The sequence below is a fragment of the Myxocyprinus asiaticus genome, chromosome 40 (assembly GCF_019703515.2).
Source record: "Myxocyprinus asiaticus isolate MX2 ecotype Aquarium Trade chromosome 40, UBuf_Myxa_2, whole genome shotgun sequence".
NCBI lineage: Eukaryota > Metazoa > Chordata > Actinopteri > Cypriniformes > Catostomidae > Myxocyprinus > Myxocyprinus asiaticus.
The window spans coordinates 14,340,966-14,366,346 of record NC_059383.1 but is presented as its reverse complement, the minus strand read 5'-3'; the positions used below and the strand labels follow the sequence as shown (position 1 = coordinate 14,366,346).

The following is a 25,381-nucleotide window of genomic DNA, read 5'->3' as shown; positions in this document are numbered from 1 at the left end:
AAGCTCCAAAAAGCACACAAATGCATCATAAAAGTAATCTATATGACTCCAGTGTTTTAATCCATTTTTTAAGAGATTACAGTTTTATGGATTACTTTTATGCTGATTTGTGTAATTTTTGGAGATTCAAAATTTTGGCACCCATTCACTTGCATTGTATGAACCAAAATATTTGAGAAATTCTTCTAAAAATCTTCACTTGAGTTCAGCAGATGAAAGAAAGTTATACACATCTGGGACAGTGTAAGGGTGAGTAAATGATGAGAGAAATTTCATTTTTGGATGAGCTATTCCTTTAAGTCCTTATTCACTATGAATCTTGACCTCTGGCTCGATTGGAACAGTGTGCAGGCTTCAAGATGGTTTTTCTTTGAGGATGCATGCGGTTGCCAGGTACTCAATCCCAGTATAATTGTACATTGAGACATTACATTTTTATTTTCTAGTGTTTACCATTAACCTTACCTTACCATAGTGTTTACTGACGCTACCAGAATGCATTGCTTATGGATTTTAATAGACTAACTGTGTGTGAAAACTGCAAACCTGGCAACACTGTCTGGATTGTGTACAGCACTCTGTGTGCATGCGTGAGGAATTGTGAATGAGCTTCTCTCTCATGAATGCCTCAAGATTTATTGTAAATAAGGACTTTCCCGTGTTTCTTACGCAAAACCATCGTATCCCTGCAGATGACATAGATTAACCACTTGAGACGTATGGATTATTTTTATGCTGATTTTATGTTCTTTTGGAGCTTGAAAGTTTTGGACCCCGTTGACTTACCTTGTATGACAAAAACACCTCATAAATTTGAGGTGCGTTTGTGTTCCTTAATAGAAAGAAAGTCATGAGTTTGCGATGGCATGAGGGTAAATAATGAGAGATTTTTTTATTTATGGGTGAGCTATTCCTTTAACTTGCAGTATTTTACCATACGGTGCAATTCCTATGATACATTTTGGATAAATCAGCCTACAGAGGGGAACAAATGTAAAGCATTCATGCAATATTCTAGCAATGCCAATTCTAAGCCTGCACCTGTGTTTATTTGCATTGTCTTTGCAGCTGTTCTTAACAATTGATTATCAAGTATGACAACTGATAGCCCAAGTTTAAACTTTGATTAAGGGGAATTTGCGAGTATTTAATGAGACAAGTAAAGTGTACTAAATCATGATGTGAGTTGATCAATTTATTGTCTGAAAACGTATTGGTTTTGCATAACTCGGAATTAAATGCTGCTATCTTTGCATGAGTGTATGGTTGATTTGTAGCACCGTTACTTGTACCACATCTTGAGTCCTTAGAAATATTGATTGACAGCAACTATATCCAATGAGCGCTTGATGTGTTCAACAGCATGGCTCGACAAGACCCGCCCACCCCGTGTGCATCATCATCATCAAGCTAAGGTCATTCTCGTTCGGGAACATACCCAGCTCTGCACCACAGAAGCAACAGGGAGTTTTGCTGCAAATCTATAGCCAGAATGTCTCTGTCAAACAAACTCACTTTGGACAAGGTGGATGTGAAAGGAAAGCGCGTGATCATGAGGTGAGTGTGAACTGGCACCGTTAAATTCCGTCGGAAGTGCCCGACACCTTCCGTTATATATTACTGACATGTCCATGCTCTTCGATTATATGCTACCATGCTTTGTGTAGATACATAAAAAACCTAGCTTGATTTATCGTCAAGGTAGTATGAATGAGCGGCTGTTCAAACATAGATAACCGGAAGTGTATCTGTCACGCGTCACGTTTTAAAGATTCGTGATACGTGCAGGATGGCAGATACACCACGAGGACGCGCACAGCCTTTAATATATGTTTCTTAACACTTTTAATAATCAGTTTATCTAATAAAGGCAAGTCTTTTAGATCCTGACACAATATGTGCATGTCTTCTGGAAATGTCAAATGGTCACAGAGCCTCTGCTTATTTAATTTTTGTGCCACACAGACATAACTCGGCACGTTTTAAGTTTGAAAAACCAGAGCTTTTTTGTGTGTGTGCTATTCCCCAGCAGTAAAAGGTTTGGCTTGCTCTGGCGGTTTTTATTCATATATATGGGTGTTCACATTAATGTGCACATGGCTTGTTCTTACTCGTTTGTCATGCTCATGGCGCCCACCACGCATGTCACGGAATGTTCTTATTATACCCATAAATGAAGATTGTTTGTCATGTATTCCTCTAAACCGCCTCTACATATTCTCAGTGACGCTTAGCATTAATACCTTTGGTATTCATTCAACACAGTCACAAACCCAAAGGCATGCCAAAAACAGCCCACACTGTCAGCCAGTGCTATTCAATTAGAAACCTGCCTGCCCCGCCCGCCAACTGTCTCTACATCTCTTAAAGGGATAGTTCACCTAAAAATGAAATGCTCTCATCATTTACTCAGCCTCATGCCATCCCAGATGTGTATGACTTTCTTTCTTCTGCAGAACACAAATTAAGATATTGAGAAGAGTATTTCAGCTCTGTAGGTCCATACAATGCAAGTGAGTGGTGACCAGAATTTTGAAACTCCAAAAAGCACAAAGGCAGCATAAAAGTAATCCATATAATGACAGTTGATAAATCTATACCTTCAGAAGTGATATTTTGATGAGAAACAGATCAATATTTAAGTCCTTTTTTACAATCAATCTTCACTTCCACATTCTTTCGTTTTTGGCCATTTGCATTCTTTGTGTATATTACCACCTACTGGTTGGGGCTGGTCAGAGGTGGAGCTTCATTGTATAAATGATTTAAATATTGAATGTTTCTCACCCACATCTATTATATTGCTTCTGAAGATATAGATTTAATCACTGGAGTCGTATGGATGACTTTTATGCTGACTTATGTGATTTTTGGAGCTTCAAAGTTCTGGTCACGTTTCACTTGCATTGTATGGACCTACAGACATAAAAATCTTCATTTGTGTTATGTAGAAGAAAGTCATAAACATCTGGGAAGTCATGATGTGAGTAAATGAGAGCATTTACATTTTTGTGAACTATTCCTTGAATATATGACAATATTTAGTGTTACCTAATCCATTGTAGTCATGGAGACAGTGTGAACGTACAGCGGTGTGTGTGCGTTCCTGCATGTAGTATACAGATCAGAGTGATTCTCATTGAGGGAAAATGCCCTCATTCTGAAAAAATGAGCTTTGACTTATAGAATCATATAATTAAGCATTGATTATCCTAATGCTTATCACTAACTCTATGTTAATAACTAGTATAAAGATGTTATAAGAGCAATTTAAGTTTATAAGCTTTTTATTAGTGCATTTCTGTTGAGACATTCATCTTTCACAGACATCTGAATACGTACTTGATGTACACATCGCAATGAAAAATTGTCACTAATATTGTTATCTCAGAATGAATAGTCTTAAAGGAATATTCCGGGTTTAATACAAGTTGAGCTCAATCAACAGCATATGTGGTATGATGTTAATTTACCACAAAACATTATTTCAATTTGTCCCTCGAAAAAAAAAATCTGGGTAACAATGAGGCACTTACAATAGAGGTGAATGGGGGCCAATTTTTTAACATTAAAATATGTGTGTTGACATGATTTTAGTGTTGTAAAATCACTTAATAACCTTTTCTGTGCAAAGTTACAGCCAATTTTACAACTTCGTTGTCACGATGACGTAATGCCGTAAACCCTGTAATCCCAGTAAACAACGATTTAAACAACTTTACAACTCAAATAATGCTCAAGTTTTAACAGAAGAATTAATGTGCTTTTATAAAATAAGTTTCACATTTCTGCCTTTTAACCCCTCCAAAAATTGTCCCCATTCAGTTCCATTGCAAGTGCCTCACTGTAACCTCGATTGTATCATTTTTTTATTTATTTATTTTTTAAAGAAAAGGAGGGATGATTTGAATTGTTTTTTGTGATAATCAACATTGTCACAAATGCTGTGCCTAACTTGTTGAAACCGGTATATCCCTTTAAAAGACTGTCAGTTAGCATCGCCAATAACAGCTTATAACCAAGCAAAGTGTGCTAATCAATATGTTTGATTGCCAGGGACACAGAGTCGGGTAGGATTTTGTTTTCAGTTCTTATAGTTTTATAATATTTTTCTCTATAAATGGATGAGCTGTGTCACTACAAATTGGTAATGCATTACATGACATTAGAAAATAAGCTTTCTTTTCTCTCTCCAATAGGGTTGACTTTAACGTCCCCATGAAGGATAAAGCGATAACAAATAACCAGAGGTGAGATGGATATTGACATTTTACGAGTATTTTTACATTCTTTGCCTGAAATAACCTGATAAGCTGCTTTGTCTGATGTATTTTTGGGCACAAAATTTCCCTGTACTGGATTAGGGTATACAAATATTAAAAGGGGAAACTTTTCATGATTTGGTTTTAAAGCATGATTTTAATGTAAAACAGATATTTTAATAGATTTAACAGGTCAGATCTTTACTCCAGGAGATATGATACATGTTTTAACATAGATTAAACTGATTTCAAGTTGTCCAGAGTATTACTCAGATATTATAGCCTATACAGAATTGACTTGCAGTTTAAACATTATGCTGGACTGAGTGAAATATTAGTTAAATCGATATACCTGTAGAAGTTTTTTATTATAATTTCTATCATGGTTATATCATGGTAATACAAAATGTCACTGCATGGCAGGGAATGCGCATTCAATCAGAGGTTGGGCTACAGATAACCATAAGGCCTATTATTTTTATCTGCCATTAGTTACTTTTGCCTAATTTTTGCATTAAAAGGTGCCCTTTTCTCATGATCTTGAATGAGAGTGCTTTCATTCGATTTTTCATTATTTACATTTAAATAACTTGTTATAATAACATTTTTGAATTCTTTCCATAAAATGTTTACATCGTGATATAGTATTGTTTTTGACCAAAAATGTCAAGAATATTACGATAATACATTTTTGCATATATTGCCTACCCCTACCTGTACTGTTTGTAACTAACAGTATATTCCCTCCTCTCAGAATCAAGGCTGCAGTCCCATCCATTCAGCACTGTTTAGATAATGGGGCTAAAGCTGTGGTCCTGATGAGCCACTTGGGCCGGCCTGATGGAGTCCCCATGCCAGACAAATACTCTCTGGAGCCTGTGGCGGCAGAACTAAAGAACCTGCTGGGAAAGTAAGAGCTGTTCCGAGCACAGCACCTAATATGGAATATCTTGATATGTACATAAGTACAGGTGCATCTCAATAAATTAGAATGTCGTGGAAAAGTTCATTTATTTCAGTAATTCAACTCAAATTGTGAAACTCGTGTTTTAAATAAATTCAATGCACACAGACTGAAGTAGTTTAAGTCTTTGGTTCTTTTAATTGTGATGATTTTGGCTCACATTTAACAAAAACCCACCAATTCACTATCTCAAAAAATTAGAATACATCATAAGACCAATAAAAAAAACATTTTTAGTGAATTGTTGGCCTTCTGGAAAGTATTTTCATTTACTGTATATATACTCAATACTTGGTAGGGGCTCCTTTTGCTTTAATTACTGCCTCAGTTCGGCGTGGCATGGAGGTGATCAGTTTGTGGCACTGCTGAGGTGGTATGGAAGCCCAGGTTTCTTTGACAGTGGCCTTCAGCTCATCTGCATTTTTTGGTCTCTTGTTTCTCATTTTCCTCTTGACAATACCCCATAGATTCTCTATGGGGTTCAGGTCTGGTGAGTTTGCTGGCCAGTCAAGCACACCAACACCATGGTCATTTAACCAACTTTTGGTGCTTTTGGCAGTGTGGGCAGGTGCCAAATCCGGCTGGAAAATGAAATCAGCATCTTTAAAAAGCTGGTCAGCAGAAGGAAGCATGAAGTGCTCCAAAATTTCTTGGTAAACGGGTGTAGTGACTTTGGTTTTCAAAAAACACAATGGACCAACACCAGCAGATGACATTGCACCCCAAATCATCACAGACTGTGGAAACTTAACACTGGACTTCAAGCAACTTGGGCTATGAGCTTATTCACCCTTCCTCCAGACTCTAGGACCTTGGTTTCCAAATGAAATACAAAACTTGTTCTCATCTGAAAAGAGGACTTTGGAACACAGGGCAACAGTCCAGTTCTTCTTCTCCTTAGCCCAGGTAAGATGCCTCTGACGTTGTCTGTGGTTCAGCAGTGGCTTAACAAGAGGAATACAACAACTGTAGCCAAATTCCTTGACATGTCTGTGTGTGGTGGCTCTTGATGCCTTGACCCCAGCCTCAGTCCATTCTTTGTGAAGTTCACCCAAATTCTTGAATCGATTTTGCTTGACAATCCTCATAAGGCTGCGATTCTCTCGGTTGGTTGTGCATCTTTTTCTTCCACACTTTTTCCTTCCACTCAACTTTCTGTTAACATGCTTGGATACAGCACTCTGTGAACAGCCAGCTTCTTTGGCAATGAATGTTTTTGGCTTACCCTCCTTGTGAAGGGTGTCAATGATTGTCTTCTGGACAACTGTCAGATCAGCAGTCTTCCCCATGATTGTGTAGCCTAGTGAACCAAACTGAGAGACCATTTTGAAGGCTCAGGAAACCTTTGCAGGTGTTTTGAGTTGATTAGCTGACTGGCATGTCACCATATTCTAATTTTTTGAGATAGTGAATTGGTGGGTTTTGTTAAATGTGAGCCAAAATCATCACAATTAAAAGAACCAAAGACTTAAACTACTTCAGTCTGTGTGCATTGAATTTATTTAATACACGAGTTTCACAATTTGAGTTGAATTACTGAAATAAATGAACTTTTCCACGACATTCTAATTTATTGAGATGCACCTGTATTTAACCATCAGTTAGGAATAACCAGTCAGTGTATTTACTCCACACTAAACCTATTTAACAGCAGTGATGAAGTAGTGCAGTTTTGCTGTGTGAATACCATATCGGTATGGAACGAGCACTCCCTCAAACTGACATCTTAAAGACCCTATGAAATTGCTTGACGAGCACAGTTTTCTATCCATTAGGCTTTAGTTATGCCACTGCCATGAACAATTATTTGATTGCACAAAAATCTGTGTAGTGCAAGATGAGTCATTATTTTTTTGTTTATTTTTCTAGAAGAGAGAGACTGCAAATTTTGAATGTGTATATCTGCTCAAAGTTAATTTTTTCAATGTTTAAGAGTGCACTAGCATATAGATGACCTCGAAGCAAACGCACATAGACTGAAAGACACAAAAATCAATTTTTATTACTGATCCATGTTAAACCTGGTTGGTTCATTTCTCTCTGAAGAGATGTTCAGTTCCTGAAGGACTGTGTGGGTCCAGATGTGGAGAAGGCCTGTGCCGACCCACCCGCTGGTTCTGTCATTTTGCTGGAGAACCTGCGGTTCCATGTGGCCGAGGAGGGCAAGGGTAAAGATGCATCGGGTAACAAGGTCAGTGCCATGACAACAGCTGCACCAAATGCCATTGGCTCTGCAGAACAAAGTGCTTGGTCATCTTGTACAGTGGTATCTGTCGCTTGAAATGGCACATGCTGAAATGAATAAAAACATGAAGAGCAGGCTAGATGTACACATTGGAATAACAAAATTGTAATAAAATCTTTCTGTTTTGGCTGCAAGAAGCTTATAATTGACTTTTACGATTGCTTCAAAGCAAAAAACAATCTACTGCACTCAAAGGCCAGAGGTGGCTGTAGACAGTCAACCTGTTGACATTTGTAGGAAGGTCATGTCTGATCATGTGGCTTTTCTGGTCATCAGAGTCCTGGCTGGAATGCATGCTGTGAAGAGGAGTAGAGAGGGAGGGAAGGAGTGGAGAGACCAAAGAAAGAGACTTGCTGAAAGGCAACTATAGTAAACTTATGCTTGGCATTTAATAGGCACCTCCACAACCTTTCTTCACAATAGGTCAAGAGTCATGGACTGACTTACAGACAGCAGTAATTTAATCCTGATTATGTGCAGATGGGTCTTGATCCAGGGGTCCTCATGAATCTGGGCCTTCACTGTGATAGTTGTTGCATTCATAGATTATTTAATGAAGTGCATTAAGATTCTGATTAAAATCAATATGTAAAAAATGATGTATAGTTTGCATTAATTATCAGACTTGTCACTCAGATTCATACTGTTCAATGTTGTTTTAATGAAACAATTAAAAAAAGCAATAAAACTCGAGAATTTATTAACATGTTAACGCATGCAATTAACTTAAAATGTGACATTTTAACATGATTAACGCATTTACCAGTTTTCACATTAGATTCTGACATTTTATTCTTTATACATTAGTTCTTTCTTTTATGATCAAGTGATTGAGAAAGGACCACTTATCCATATTTTTTTGTACTAAACAAACTCTTATGGGACCTGTGATAAGCTGCATTCACATGACTTGCTGGAGTGAAGCATCTGCATTTCTCCGGTGCCGTGTTGTGCTTCTGACTTACCGGACAATTCGGATGAAGTATCATTTACATGCACAGTGCCAGCGATTAATGTTGTGGAGGATGGGAGTCCACCTAAAAATGAAAATTCTCTCATAATTTGCTCACCCTCTTGCCATCCCAGATATGTATGACTTTCTTCTGCAAAACACAAATGAAGATTTTTAGAAGTAAATCTCAGCTCTTTAGGTCCTCACAGTGCAAGTTAATGGTGACCAGAACTCGGAAGATTCAAAAAGGACATAAAGGCAGCATAAAAGTAATCATAAGACTCCAGTGATTAAATCCATGTCTTCTGGAGTGATATGATGAAGAAAAAGATCAATATTTATTTCCTTTTTTTACTATCAAGCTCCACCTTTGACCAGCCCCAACCAATAGGTGGCTGAATGTGAAAGTGAAAGTGTCGATTTTCAGTAAGAAAGGACTTTAAAAATTGATCCGTTTCTCACCCACACCTATCATTTCACTTGTAGATATTGATTTAACCACTGGAGTCATATGGATTACTTTTATGCTACCTTTGTGCTTTTTGGACTTTAAAAATTCTGGTCACCATTCACATGCATTGTGAAGACCATCAGAGCTAAAATATTATTTTTAAAATCTTAAATTGTGTTCAGCAGAAGAAAAAGTCATACATATCTGGGATGGCATGAGGGTGAGTAAATGATGAGAGAATTTTCATTTTTGGGTGAACTATCCCTATAAGAGATTTAATGCCTATCGCAGTGAAGACCCAACCTATGGGAGATTCTTGAATTAGTCAATCTTAGACTTTGGGAAATGTTTGATGTTACTTGAATTGGTACTATTGTAGGACATTTCTATCTTTATACTGTTGAATACTTTGTTTGTAAAATGTTAATTTAATATTATTGTTACATATTGTTATGTGTTCTTTTCTAAGAAGGAACTAAATGCATTTTGACAGGGGAAAAAAAAAAATATATATATATACAGGTGCATCTCAATAAATTAGAATGTCGTGGAAAAGTTCATTTATTTCAGTAATTCAACTCAAATTGTGAAACTCGTGTATTAAATAAATTCAATGCACACAGACTGAAGTAGTTTAAGTCTTTGGTTCTTTTAATTGTGATGATTTTGGCTCACATTTAACAAAAACCCACCAATTCACTATCTCAAAATTAGAATATGGTGACATGCCAATCAGCTAATCAACTCAAAACACCTGCAAAGGTTTCCTGAGCCTTCAAAATGGTCTCTCAGTTTGGTTCACTAGGCTACACAATCATGGGGAAGACTGCTGATCTGACAGTTGTCCAGAAGACAATCATTGACACCCTTCACAAGGAGGGTAAGCCACAAACATTCATTGCCAAAGAAGCTGGCTGTTCACAGAGTGCTGTGTCCAAGCACGTTAACAGAAAGTTGAGTGGAAGGAAAAAGTGTGGAAGAAAAAGATGCACAACCAACCGAGAGAACCGCAGCCTAATGAGGATTGTCAAGCAAAATTGATTCAAGAATTTGGGTGAACTTCACAAGGAATGGACTGAGGCTGGGGTCAAGGCATCAAGAGCCACCACACACAGACGTGTCAAGGAATTTGGCTACAGTTGTCGTATTCCTCTTGTTAAGCCACTCCTGAACCACAGACAACATCAGAGGCATCTTACCTGGGCTAAGGAGAAGAAGAACTGGACTGTTGCCCAGTGGTCCAAAGTCCTCTTTTCAGATGAGAGCAAGTTTTGTATTTCATTTGGAAACCAAGGTCCTAGAGTCTGGAGGAAGGGTGGAGAAGCTCATAACCCAAGTTGCTTGAGGTCCAGTGTTAAGTTTCCACAGTCTATGATGATTTGGGGTGCAATGTCATCTGCTGGTGTTGGTCCATTGTGTTTTTTGAAAACCAAAGTCACTGCACCCATTTACCAAGACATTTTGGAGCACTTCATGCTTCCTTCTGCTGACCAGCTTTTTAAAGATGCTGATTTCATATTCCAGCAGGATTTGGCACCTGCCCACACTGCCAAAAGCACCAAAAGTTGGTTAAATGACCATGGTGTTGGTGTGCTTGACTGGCCAGCAAACTCACCAGACCTGAACCCCATAGAGAATCTATGGGGTATTGTCAAGAGGAAAATGAGAAACAAGAGACCAAAAAATGCAGATGAGCTGAAGGCCACTGTCAAAGAAACCTGGGCTTCCATACCACCTCAGCAGTGCCACAAACTGATCACCTCCATGCCACGCCGAATTGAGGCAGTAATTAAAGCAAAAGGAGCCCCTACCAAGTATTGAGTACATATACAGTAAATGAACATACTTTCCAGAAGGCCAACAATTCACTAAAAATGTTTTTTTTTTATTGGTCTTATGATGTATTCTAATTTGTTGAGATAGTGAATTGGTGGGTTTTTGTTAAATGTGAGCCAAAATCATCACAATTAAAAGAACCAAAGACTTAAACTACTTTAGTCTGTGTGCATTGAATTTATTTAATACACGAGTTTCACAATTTTATTTGAATTACTGAAATAAATGAACTTTTCCACGACATTCTAATTTATTGAGATGCACCTGTATATATATATATATATATATATATATATATATGAGTCAATTTTTGCACTTCCAATATCTGTTGAGTAATCGTGATTAACTATGAGAGATCAAACAATTAATCTTGATGAAATATTTTAATCGGCTGACAGCACTAAATAAATCATTTTGAAATAGCTACTCAATTAGTTAATGCTATTTGTATTCTTCAGGTGGCATCATATGACCTATTAAGGATTTTAATTCCTCTTTACAGACCAAAGCAAGCCAAGCAGAAATCGACTCTTTCCGAGCCTCCCTGTCCAAGTTAGGTGACGTCTATGTCAACGATGCCTTTGGAACTGCGCACAGAGCTCATAGGTACCCCAACACTTTGGCTCTATTAAGCAAAATAGTGAAAGTAAGGTTGTTTCGTTTACTAATTTAGTTAGAATGTGTAAACTCATTGTTTGCTTTGGTTTGCAAGTTAACTGGTTCAGTATCTCACTTGCTCCAGCTCCATGGTTGGTGTGGACCTCCCTCAGAAGGCTGCTGGTTTCCTGATGAAGAAGGAGCTGGACTACTTTGCCATGGCCCTAGAGAAACCACAGAGGCCTTTCCTGGCCATCCTTGGAGGGTGAGTGTCCTTTGAAAAAGGTCTGATAGCTTATCTCATCCCAAGAACTATTTAGGTGTAAAATGATACATTAGCACGTTTTAGGCATTTCTTTGGTCTTTACAGAAGTTGTCCTTCATTCTAAGAAAGGATTTAAATTTAAAGTCAGTTTCAGATTTATTGTAAGGCAGGGTTCCTTAAAGGGATAGTTCACGCAAAAAGGAAAATTCTGTCATAATTCACTCACCCTCATGTCAAATCAAATCACTTTATTGTCACTCAACCATATACACAAGTGGAACAGTGGGTGAAAGTCTTTGGTGCAGTTCCAAGCAACATAGCAGTCATGACAGTGATGAGACATGTACCAATCTACAATAAACATCTAATTTACACAATACAATATACAACTAATAATATACAATATACATAATATAAAATACACTGTATTGTGTACACAGTATCCCCACACACACCAATTTACACATGTAATCAGTTGGGAATATATATGCAGTAAGGTGTTGTATAGTGTTGTATTGACATTTGGGCTGTTGGTTGATAGTCAGGAGCCAGTGTGTTAGTAAGAGAAAGTATGAGAGTCCAGTGTGAGACTAATAAAGTGCAGTGCTGATGTATATTGATCGTGAGAGATCAAGAGTAAGATGCTGTCATGAAGTCGGCTGGTGTGGGTCCTGATGCTGCGATACTGCCTTGTTGCTTCTAAACAAGCCTCCTAAAGAGGTTTTGGCTTAATACTCAGTAGATATAATGGGCAGCTGAAGGTTCATACACTAATAAATGTTTGTGAGATGCTTTCTTGGAAACCTTTTGTCTTCTCTCGCTGATGAACCCTTCAGAAAGCATCAGTGACAGTCCAGGAATAGCAGAGTTTATCTTCTTATGTAATGGCAGGATGACTGACAATGCTCTTCTTAAAGAGTACAAGCAAACTCACCTCTCACATCTGCTTCTAGAAAGAGTTTTTTTTTTTTTTTCATTTAAACATGTTAGATTACTTCTGTTATATCCTGTTAATGGCAATTAAAATCTCTGGATACTAGTGGCAGATTACTACAAAGTGCTTTTGTGGAAATGGAGATTTCACTTAATGATTTGCAGAATTAATTGACAGTAGGCAGAGTTCAGGCAATGAGTTTTTGCTCAATTTCCACACATACTATTTTTTTTTTTTTTGTTTGTCCCTGAGATCATCCACCCCTGCACATTCATTGGTTGTCACTAATTTGCATTGATGACTTAGAAGTTATTGTCTGTGGTTTGTCCCAGTAACAAAGTTCATTGACGAGACTGACCCACTGATAAGCCATACTGAAATGGCCTTATGGTTTTGTAGCCGAATGAAAAGTTCTTATCCATAGTTTCCCATAGTGGGAGAAAGATGAATCTGTTTTTTATTCCATGCCAATTAGATGTGATTTAATTTAAAAATGGACATTTCAGTGAAAATGCTTTTTTGCTGCTACTTTGATATTTACAGGGCCAAGGTCAAAGATAAGATTCAGCTGATCAACAACTTGTTGGACAAGGTGAATGAGATGATCATTGGGGGAGGAATGGCATTTACCTTCCTCAAGGTGCTCAAGAATATGGAGGTAAGTGGGGAGAGAGAGAGACACAGAGAGAGAGACACAGAGAGAGACACAAGTTTGCATAATTTCTGTAAAAATAAAAGTCATGTACACAATGAAGCCAGAGAAAGAGGAGCAGTATATTTACTACGGGTGGGCGACATAAACAAAAATTTATATTGCAATATTCTTAATATATTTTCATGATATACACATTTTAGATAGATTAAAATCAAATGTGTGAAAAAGTAATGAAAGTTCCTTTTTTTCTATACTTAAAGTAAACTTCACACATTTGAATTTAAAAAAAACATTTTTAAAGGCACTTTTACATGCAAAAGTATCTAATGACAGACAAAAATATACAGAATTTTTTACAGAATTTTGCAACTCTGATTCATCATTTGCAGTGCAGCCTTTGTTTGGAACGCACATTCTGTAGAATGTGCCAGCGTTTGCATATTTCTGACATATACACTGGCGGCCAAATGTTTGGAATAATGTACAGATTTTGCTCTTTTGGAAAGAAATTGGTACTTTTATTCACCAAAGTGGCATTCAACTGATCACAATGTATAGTCAGGACATTAATAACATGAAAAATTACTATTACAATTTGAATTCTTTTTTCAGAAATGAAGAACTACTTCAAAGAGTTCTCATCAAAAAATCTTCCACGTGCAGCAATGACAGCTTTGCAGATCCTTGGCATTCTAGCTGTCAGTTTGTCCAGATACTCAGCTGACATTTCACCCCACACTTCCTGTAGCACTTGCCATAGATGTGGCTGCCTTGTCGGGCACTTCTCATGCACATTACGGTCTAGCTGATTCCACAAAAGCTCAATGGGGTTAAGATCTATAACACTCTTTTCCAATGATCTGTTGTCCAATGTCTGTTTCTTTATCCACTAACCTTTTCTTTTTGTTTTTCTGTTTCAAAAGTGGCTTTTTCTTTGCAATTCTTCCCATAAGGCCTTCACCCCTGAGTCTTCTGTTTACTGTTGTACATGAAACTGGTGTTGAGCGGGTAGAATTCAATGAAGCTGTCAGCTGAGGACATGTGAGGCGTCTATTTCTCAAACTAGAGACTCTGATGTACTTATCCTCTTGTTTAGTTGTACATCTGGCCTTCCACATCTCTTTCTGTCCTTGTTAGAGCCAGTTGTCCATTGTCTTTGAAGACTGTAGTGTACACCTTTGTATGAAGTCTTCAGTTTTTTGGCAATTTCAAGCATTGTATAGCCATCATTCCTCAAAACAATGATTGACTGACGAGTTTCTAGAGAAAGACGTTTCTTTTTTTTGCCATTTTTGACCTAATATTGACCTTAAGACATGCCAGTCTATTGCATACTGTGGCAACTCAAAAACAAACACAAAGACAATGTTAAGCTTCATTTAATGCACCAAATAACTTTCAACTGTGTTTGATATAATGGCAAGTAATTTTCTAGTACCAAATTATCAATTTAGCATGATTACTCAAGGATAAGGTGTTGGAGTGATGGCTGCTGGAAATGGGGCCTGTCTAGATTTGTTCAAAAATGACTTTTTTTTTTCAAATAGTGATGGTGCTGTTTTTTTACATCAGTAATGTCCTGACTATACTTTGATCAGTTGTATACCACTTTGATGAATTAAAGTACCAATATCCTTCCGAAACAGCAAAATCTGTACATTATTCCAAACTTTTGGCCGCCAGTGTAGACAATACTCAAAAAATTTGTGCCGGCTGACACATTTCCACCAGGATATCGAATTTAACCCATAGGTCTCCCACCACCAATAATAATCATTATTTTTTAGCTAAAATAATTTAAGTTTGACACGCTAAAGTGTCATCACAGTATTGGCCATAGCATTCACAAGGGGGCACGATTATGCCTTTTGTTACTGTCATCTAATGGCAATTTTATGGACTCATTTATACACCACTACAATATTTTTTCAGATCTGTAAAATGTACTTTTAAAGTATTTTCCTCTTGTGCTTAGATTGGCACTTCCCTTTATGATGAAGAGGGTGCCAAAATTGTGAACGACCTGATGGCTAAGGCTGAGAAGAACGGTGTGAAGATCACACTTCCTGTCGACTTTGTCACTGCAGACAAGTTTGACGAGAATGCCGTTACAGGGACTGCTTCAGTAGCAGATGGTATTCCAGCTGGCTGGATGGTAAGGCATATGCATTTTAGTGATTTTTGTGATTATTGTGATCATTCAGAAAGTTAAGAATGAAAAGATCTACTCACTGTTTTCTTCTAAGTCAGCTAAGTAAGGGATAATGTACAACCAGCTGGTAATTTGCATAATAAGCCCTGTCAGGGTAATGTGCGATAATGACCGACTGACTATACAATATCCTGATTATTACACTACTATTTTCTAAATAATAAAAAAAAAAAAAACATGAGTAAAAATTATCTTACCTGTAGATTACAATAGCTTAAAGCTTCTGCCAAGAAAAATAACCATTTAAAGTAGAAAACAATCAGCCTACACTGCAAAAAAATGAAGTATTTCTGTCTTGTTTTCCAATAAGAATATCTAAACATCCTTAAAACAAGATGAAGTAAGTTTATACATCCTTGAAAGAAGAAAAAACTGTTTGCCAATGGGGTTAAGAAAAATAAGCTTAATTCAACATTGATGTCCCTATATTTACATGATATCACTATAAACCCCGAGGGGGCCTTTTACCCCACCACCGTTTTAAATTGGATTGTTAATTCAAACTGTTTTTTCAAGTTTCAAGCATGTATAAGCTTACTTCAAGATAAGTTCTCTCAAAACGTTTCTTAATATCTTACGCAGTTTTGCTTCCCAAGTAAATTCATCTTGTTTTAAGGGCATTTCAATACTTTTATTGGAAAACAAGACAAAAATATTTGTCTTAAAATTAGTTTTTTGCAGTGTAGCAATAAAGACGAACACTGCAACTATAATGAAATATAATTTGTATTTTTAACATGTTAAAAGTTAAAAGTGACTTTTTCTATAGACTAGTTTAGCTAACATATTACATTTACATTTGTGCATTTGGCAGACGCTTTTATCCAAAGCGACTTACAGTGTAATTATTACAGGGACAATACCCCCGGAGCAACCTGGAGTTAAGTGCCTTGCTCAAGGACACAATGGTAGTGGCTGTGGGGATCGAACCAGCAACCTGATTACCAGTTATGTGCTTTAGCCCACTACGCCGCCACCACCTATTTATTTAACTCTTTAACTAAAATGTACAGTAACGTGCCCAAGCATTGTTTTAGTTTTCTTGCTTTAACTGGGGATTCCTGAGCTTCTGGCTATTTATCAAAGGTTTCATGCTCACCCTATATTTTGAAATTAGTACTGAAGTTAATACTCCTTCATGGCCGTTTTTACTACAGTCAGCTAACTATTTTGAACCGCAAGGTTGCGGCAGTTGCTTAGAGATGTACAAGTTGCACTAGTTATTTGCAATGAACAATGTTTAAATATACAGTTTAGTGGGCAATACACAAAAATATTTGACTGATGCTCAATGCCATGATTGGACAAATCTACAAAAGAGACACTCCCCACAAGCAACTGATCTCTCAGATATCTAAAGCTATACCTTTTCTTTTCAGGGTCTGGACTGTGGTCCTGAGAGCTCAAAGGTCTATGCAGAGGCTGTAGCCAGAGCCAAGCAGATTGTGTGGAACGGACCTGTTGGTGTGTTCGAGTGGGACAGCTTCTCTCGCGGAACCAAGAACATGATGGACAAAGTTGTGGAAGCGACCAAAAATGGCTGCATCACCATTATTGGTGAGAATTTCATGCCCATCCAATTATCAGTTTAAGTGCATCTAGAAGGTTAATGCAGGTTTTTTTCCTCTTCGCTTTATTATTAACTGATGTCTGCCTCAGGTGGGGGAGATACGGCGACCTGCTGTGCCAAGTGGGACACCGAGGACAAGGTCAGTCACGTGAGCACTGGGGGCGGAGCCAGTCTGGAGCTGCTGGAGGGGAAAGTGTTGCCTGGTGTGGATGCCCTCAGCAGTGTATAAGCACTCTGTGGCTCTTCTGCCAGAGGTTGGGTACTCATCTCCCAACATGCTGTCATTCTTACTCGCACAGCATTTGTTCAGTGCTATCACCTATCGGGGATGCAGATGACAACTACTCTCTTTATGGACAGCTAGACTGCTGACCTATTCACTCATACACATTCAGATTAGCCATTTGCTTTCTATCAAATTACCCTTTTGTGTGTGTGTGTGTGTGTGGGGGGGGGGTAACGTCACCATTTCTCATTCAAGATGTTTCTATCTGTTAGTTTTTTGTTTGTTTTTGTTTTTTTTAAGAGAGAAAGGGGGACATCAGAAGTAATAGCTGTTCCTGTATTGTTATTTTTCAGAAATGGGTCACGTTTTGTCGGACATGTGTCATCCCCATTATAGTCTGAATGTATTTGCTGTAAACGGTTGTGTTGTTACTGTAGAGTTTATACTTGATATTTGTCTCCCCACAAATGTTGAGTACATGTAATACTGTAGACACTTTGCTCCCCATATTGCACTTGTCATCCTAGACCTGCAGCTTATGAGATAGATGTTGTGCACTGGAATTATTATGATGGGCTAATGGTAGACCCAGGCAGTCTGTCATGGAATATGAACAAAGATAATAAAAAAAATCTAAACTCTCTAGTCTGAGTCATTTTTGTGTTTAAAATATTGTTCCATTTAGAAAAGGCATCTATTGGTCTTATCAATTCATATGGCTGTATTTAATGGAGAATATATAAAGAGAAACATGTTATTCCTGGCTCTTTTGAAATAATATCTGACATAATCTAATGTTCACAATGCAAAGCTCCCCTCCACACACAGTCCACCCAGACAATTTATTGAAATTAACCAGCAAAAACATGTTTCAGAAATTGTCATGTTACTGACATCACAACCATGAACATATTAACATTATGACCTCAAACGTTTGCATATCAATGCCTACTCAGCAACTTGGCAGGCACTTACTGATTTTACATGTGAAGGGGTTAGCCAATTATAATGGAGGTCAAAAGCACAGTAGTAAACCAGCTTGATTAAAGCTGGACTGTGTAATCTCTGCCCCACTAGCACCACGGCGTGTAACTGCAAAAATAAAAATTGTTTTCACAAGCTTTCTGCTATGGATCGAACAAACGTCAAACAAACGAGTCTCGCCCCAAACTCATGCCATTGGTTGAGTCAGTGTTGTTTTGTCAGGCTAGATGGGCCACTCGAAAGGAACAGATGAATTTTTATAGCATCACACGAGACTCGGAGTTCACAGTTTTTGAGAAAATGAGCCTACAAATGGCTTACTTATAGTTGTCTCTGCATATTAAACTGAGATTGGAGCGGTGTTGGGTCAGTTACACCAAAGAGCAATCCATCTTTACTGATTACTGAACTGATAAATTAATCACAGCACTAATTACTTTACTTTTCAGTTACTTTATAAAAGTCTTTCCACAGAAACCATATTTTGTTCAACAAATTCAAAATGTCTATATTTTCTACTCATTGTGGCAGATCCTTCAGATGTCACAAAAATGCAAACAGACATATTAATTCTTATTTTAAATATGTTATTTATAAATAGTATTATATTAGAAATATGTGTAACCCAAGGTAATGAACTTCAAAATAACCTTTGATCTGAGATTAAGCGAATAGAATTTGCCTAGAATTTGGTCATGTGATTCTAAAATGGCAGCCCCAATGAGGGACCCCCCTCCATGTAAAATAAAACTTTTATATGACTGGATTCTTCATCACCGGTGAGTGCTCGTTATTCTATACACTTCTAAAAACGACAATTTGTTTCTTTAGAAGTAAACCTTTTTTAATGAGGAAATGACTGAGTGCACCTTTACGTCATTGTTGTCCGTCGCGAGACTTCTTGGGACTACAGTTCCCATAATGCCATCGTATCTCCGCCCTGCACTCACCTATCGAGGTGTGCATCATTCAACAACAGCTGTTGCAAAAAGTGCGGGTTTCTTTATGGGCAACAGGTATGTAACGTATTGTTCTCTCCGTCAGCAATTATATGTTTTATAAACCTGTGCGCAAACATTCCCGCAAATGAACCGGCCAATAAAGACATTTTATTATGCTAACCATTACTTTTATACACATGGCGCAATGTGCTTCCGCTGTGTGAAAATAACTGTACCACAACATACATCAGTGGAACATGGAGATCATATTTTACCTGTTGTATTGATCCAAATATATGCATAATATCAAATAAAAGGACTTCCACCAACAACTTTAGTAAAGATTTAGAAGTCGATCATTTAAATCAGTTCGCTGTCTGTTTTTTGAATGTCATTAGATTCAGTGCTTGTGTGCTGTTTAATGTCCCGTTAGGAAAGAAAGGATGCAAAGAGAGAGAACAAATGAAACCATGATTTCAGTCGAGGACTGGACCCCAGACCAAGTGTCGACATGGATGAAGCATATTGGATTTCCTCAGTATGCGCAGACTTTTTTGGGTGAGGCAATTGATTTTCAAGAGTTACAACAACAGCAAGTCGTTTAGAAAATTAAAATGGGGAAGCGTTGTCCGTTATAATTTACATTGTCAAAGGTGGTGCCATCACATGGGGGCACTCAGGGTCTAGCTCTTTAAATACACAAGATTAGAGTATTATAAACAGTTTTGTATATTTGTATTTCTTCACAGAAAATGGAGTTTCTGGATTAGAGCTTTTGGAAGTCACTGATTCAGCTTTAGGTAAGAATACATGCTTGCATTTTTTTAATGCATATTTCTGATCTTACAAGTGAGAATATAGGGGGTGATGGATGACATTAGGGATATATTACATATGCATACTGTCTTTAATTTAAAGACATGCAGGCCTGATTTTAATCATTTAGGCCTATGTGGAAGCATCGTAGTATATTTTTTCCACAAGCCTGTTCTTCAGTGAGGTAGATAATATATTTATAGTATAGGTTTGGTTGTGTTAATAACCATGCTTTTCATTTATAACCCCCAAAATAAATATTTCCATTGAACAATAGCCTTGCCGTTACTGCTGTACATCAAATAAAAGTAGAGCTATTCATCTCAGAGAATGAAAAAGAGTAGAGGCATGCAGGGTGTGCTATTGTTTATTTAGTGAAAAGGCATCTTTCAAGCACTTGGCTGATGTCATGCCATTATCACTGCTTTTACAAATGCAATCATGTGCTAATGATGTGCAGCTGTTCTGATAGTACGAGGGAATGTTAAAGACCAATGATGAACTCTTTGTAGGGTACAACAGGGCTAAAGCCACACCATATTGAAAATGTGCTTTTTTTTTCTGATACAATGTGGATCAAGATTAAAAAAAAATTCTTTTTTTTTTTTTTGGGAAAATTGATGAAGCAACATTATTTGTGTGAATAGAAATAATAACAGAAGTTTGTTTTGATTAATATATATATATATATATATATATATATATATATATATATATATATATTTTTAAAGGTGGTGAGTAAAGACCCCCAACTTTTGGGGTAAAAGCCCCCCCGGGGGTTTATAGTGATATCATGTATTAGGCAAATACTTTTGAGGCAGCAAGATGCTTTTTTTGGTAACAGTTTAAGATAATGTGTCATCAAAGTAACCATTTAAAAACATATTTGACATTTCATAACATCTCAATATTCTATAAAAAATCTCCATTGTAATTGGATCAGTTAATGTGAGCTTATTTTGAACATTTTTCATGACAAATCTATTTGCCCCAATTAAGTAAAACAATGTTTTTTATTGGGGCCTTAAGCCCCTGCAACGGGGGCTTTTTTATCCCAAATACTATCCTTACACTTATTGGACAGGTATTGAAAAACTTTTTGTTTAATCACCTGGAACAAAACTGAAAATAACAAATAAGTATTTTGTATCTTTAAAAAAAATGTCATAATTTCCTGGATATTTATTAGCTACATAATTTTCTAAAAATATTAAATATTAGATCAGTTGACCTCATTATCAAACTTTAGCCATAACATGCAATGATCTCATGGATCAGGAATATTTTGCAGTGTATAGTGAAAAACAGGTGTTAAAGAGATAATTCACCCAGAAATTCTCTCATCATTTACTCACCCTCGTGCCATCCCAGTAAGTGTATGACTTACTTTCTTCTGCTGAACACAAACAATTTTTAGGAGGATATTTCAGCTCTGTAGGTCCATACAATGCAAGTGAATTGTGATCAGACCTTTGAAGTGCCAAAAAACACATAAAAGCAGCATAAAAGTAATCCATACAACTCCAGTGGTTAAATCCATATCTTCAGAAGAAATGTGATGGGGAAAAAATATGGTGAGAAACAGATCAATATTAAAGTCCTTTTTTATTATAAATCTCCAATTTCACTTTCACTTTCACATTCTTTTTTTTTTTTTTTTTTTTTTGGCAATTCACATCCTTCGTGCAAATCTCCACCTACTGGGCAGGGAGGAGAATTTATAGTAAAAAAAGGACTTAAATATTAATCTGTTTCTCCCCCACACCTATCATATCGCTTCTGAAGACATGGATTTAACCACTGGAGTCTTATGGGTTACTTTTATGCTGACTTATGTGCTTTTTGGAGCTTCAAAGCTTTGGTTACCATTCACTTGCATTGTATGGACCAAAAAAGCTGAAATATTCTTCTAAAAATCTTCTTTTGTGTTCAGCAGAAGAAAGAACGCATCTGGGATGGCATGAGAGTGAGTAAATGAGGAGAGTATTTTAAGTTTTGGGTTATAAAAACTATTTCCTCCAGCTGATACTCAAAATCACATGCAAAATTAAGATATTATGTTCCGGACGTGGAGTTATTTTAAGCTGAGATTTATTACAAGCAGAGGTTTTGTTTTCTGTGGGAGGGAAATACAATTATAAAAACTATGAGTGGATTTAAAAAGTATTTTCCTCTGAAGTCATTGAATGTGTGAGCTGTACCAAACATAAGACGCTCTCTGACGGGCTGCTGATCTTCTGACGCACAAAAGCTTTTTGTCATTTTCTAGCTTGAGCGACATTCCTTGAAGCCAACAGAAAGACAGGAACAATCGACAAACTCTCCGGAGGAGGGCTCTCCTAGCCTCACAAAAAACTTTGGATTCCCTTAAACTTTCTGCGCAAAGGAGATTGTGTTTTAGTCCTCCACTACACAAGTCATTTCAGTTACGGTTCGTCTGAGCAGAAGTCCTTCCCCTCACAGCACATTTCTAGTGGAAAACACATTTCTCCAGCTCAAAAAATGACACTGAGAAGAGAGGGGTTTTTGTGTGTGGAGAAAACTACTAACATGTCCGACAAGTCCCCTCGGATTGACGAGTTTGAACTAATGTGAAAAGTGCTGGACGTGTCGGAATTAACACAAATAGACATTTAACGGACATACAAACGTCAAGACGTGTTAAACCGGCGCCAGATCGAAATAAAGCGGGACTTCAAGTTTTATGAAGGTAAATCACTTTTAACGGTATGCTCATGTGAAATATTATTGCTTGAATCGATTATTTATAACGATTATTGCACGTTATGCGATTTTTGTCAAGTCGTAGACTGAAAGTCTCATCATAAATGTGATGTGAGCGACAGATAAAAGAAAAAAAGTGAAACTTTTAGCTACATAATTTGACAACCAAGCACATTTTATGATTTTATTCATTAGCATGTGCATATGCAAACTTTTGATAGTTCGCATCCTCTTGCAGTGAATGAATGGTGTTGCTGTTACTTGTACAGGGTGAAAATAATTAAAAATAATAATAAAAAAATTAAATTGACGTATTTGACATCAACGGATGAGTCACAGTTTATAGTTTAAGAAGTTTAACAGTTTTAAAATGTTATAAAAAATACCACAACAATGGTAAAAGATGCCTCTGTAAATCAAATTTAGGGGGCAAATATTGCCCCTTAATGTAAAAGTTAATATCTGACACTGCTGTTAGTAATGCATAAATACAAAGTATGAATTCATAATATATTTTGGTTTGCAGACAACTTTTTTCCTGATTGGTGAAAAGGGACATTTTAAAAAAGCCCACACAATTGTCTATGATGCTTCATAATAACTTAATACTTAGAGTAATGAATTAAGCTTCACAGAGGATAAGCAGAGTCCCTGCTGACGGATGTCACCCACTCCTCTAAGGAATGCCGCCGGGGGGCGAAGAGGGAGCTGGACACACAGATATGCACATTACATAGGGCAGGAATGCAGTCATGTGTTACTGGAAATCAAAGCAAGATTCTGAAGTTATATGGAACAGTTGTCTTTATTGGGTGAAACTAATTGATTTTTACTATTTAACTGTGGCTAGCAGGAGTATAGTTCCTGCCTCATAATTCTTTCATTGTATGGGGTCCATTTAAGTGCTCTGATTCATTCTAAAAGTTGGGAGGTCTTGTTTACCTTGATTTCCAAAAGGGTTACTGGGGTAGCAGCGAACGACATTCTAAGAAATGTCCGTCGCACATTCATAGCTTTATTAGATGGACGTTCAGCATTCAGATGGCCTCCTCTCTTTTCCTGTCATCACAACAGTGCCACGGAAAAGCCATGGGCTTTTAGTTGTAAAGGTAGCAAACGTCTGCCAGAAAAGTGCCTAGCCGCATTGACTCACAGTGCAGGAATGTCAGCTCTCTTACACTTTTTCTTCCTCTCTCCATCTCTTTCCATCTTTCACTTCCTCTGAACACCCCCCCTTGTGTTTCTTGAGAGGGGCCAAAGTTCTGCTTGCTGACTCAGCCTCCAAATCACCCAACTACCTTTTTCCGCTGAGCTTTAGGGACTCTAAGCTTGCAATCATTATTGAAGTTTTACAATTAGGTTGTGTCCAACTGAGATTACTGCATCCCCCAAATCCCCTCAAGGGAATATGTCATGTTAATATAACACAAAAACACCCTTTAAAATAAATGGACCTCTAAAGAATGTGGTGCTAATTAGTGCTGCAACAACTACTCAATAAACCTATAACAATCAATACTGAAAATAGTTGACAACAAATGTCATTACTAAGCATGTTTACATGCACAATCTTAAACGGATTATGTTTAAGCCAACAACAACTGCCAAGTCTCATATAAATGTGGTTCTCTTGCATTGTTGGATCTTTCATAAAAAATAACTACCAAAAATCTGCTATCAGCTTGTTAGCATGGGATCTAAATGAGCATGTAAGCAGTAAATGGTAATAACAGTATGACTTGCGCCTATTTACCAAGGTCTGCTTTTTGGCAAATCACTTAGGACTACCGAGCGAACATCACATCATAAAATGAAAATTCATGAGCAAAGCTGGAGATGTACTGTATGGATTTTTCATCCCCTACTTTGCAGATCCCCCTACGCCTAATTAATTGAAGAAATAATAGAACAATTTATTGATTATCATAGTAGTTGTAAGCTGTAGCTCTAGCACTAACTTTGAGTACTATCTAAGTACTATTTATTCTTGTCTTGTGTAACCCAATACCTTCCACGGAACCATGCAGCATGATGCTTACCTGCTCGCCTCAGGGCAGTAAAGTCAGACACCTTTGTGGTGGAATGTTTCACCATATTTCAGACACAGTCACATAGGCGAGGTACAGCATCTCACCACTCTTTCATCTCTGAGCTGCTAATTGCTCAAGCAAGATGTGTCACTCAAAAATTCATTGTTTAGGGCAAGCCACCACAAGCCAGAGAGTGATTTGACTCCAGGTGGTCCAGTAAGGTTAAAAGCATGCTTACTGTTTTGTGTCAAACTGAAAGGTGAAAGGAAAATGTAAGACTTTTGAGGACGTCTAACTTGACCCTCTGGTTGACTGGCTTTATATTGTTTTAAGAGTTACCTTGCCAAAAACATTTCATTTGTGGTGCTCGCTTAGTAGGGCTTTTGCGAAGTTCGACTCGTTCCTAGCCATTTGTGCTGCTCGTGTTTCTGTTTATCTCCGGGCAGATTATAAAATAGTTTAAAAATTCCATACACTTACATTGAAAGAATATCAACGAGAATATCGTAGAAACTTGGGGGTGGGCTGTTTTTACTTAGCCCAGTAAGGAATCACCCAGCAGTTTCCCAGAACAACCTAGCAGCCATTTAGTGATGCATGAACAACCACTCAGAACACCTGAGCAATCCCAAAGCAATACCCTGGTAACCACCCACAAAACCCATGGTAGCAAGTTTTGCAGGCCAAGCAACACTCTTTTAAAAAAAAAAAAAAAAA

The 25,381-nt window shown here is 37.4% G+C and overlaps 2 protein-coding genes across 2 annotated transcripts in view; both read left to right on the top strand.

The window, feature by feature from the left end:
- Nucleotides 1–1,389: 1,389 nt before the first annotated feature.
- On the top strand, nucleotides 1,390–17,812 carry LOC127430547 (phosphoglycerate kinase 1-like). The gene is made up of 10 exons (XM_051680367.1): nucleotides 1,390–1,557; nucleotides 4,200–4,250; nucleotides 5,017–5,172; nucleotides 7,273–7,417; nucleotides 11,213–11,316; nucleotides 11,453–11,572; nucleotides 13,050–13,164; nucleotides 15,137–15,316; nucleotides 16,753–16,930; nucleotides 17,033–17,812. Exons 1-10 carry the CDS (start codon nucleotides 1,493–1,495, stop codon nucleotides 17,170–17,172), a joined length of 1,254 nt encoding a protein of 417 aa, XP_051536327.1. The 5' UTR covers nucleotides 1,390–1,492; the 3' UTR covers nucleotides 17,173–17,812.
- Nucleotides 17,813–19,572: 1,760 nt separating this feature from the next.
- The window catches only part of LOC127430545 (angiomotin-like), a 53,616-nt gene continuing 47,807 nt past the window's right edge, over nucleotides 19,573–25,381 (top strand). The window contains exons 1-3 of the mRNA XM_051680362.1: nucleotides 19,573–19,652; nucleotides 19,844–19,894; nucleotides 22,180–22,620. The gene's annotated coding sequence lies outside the window, so the exon portion shown is untranslated. The remainder of the gene's footprint in view (nucleotides 19,653–19,843; nucleotides 19,895–22,179; nucleotides 22,621–25,381) is intronic.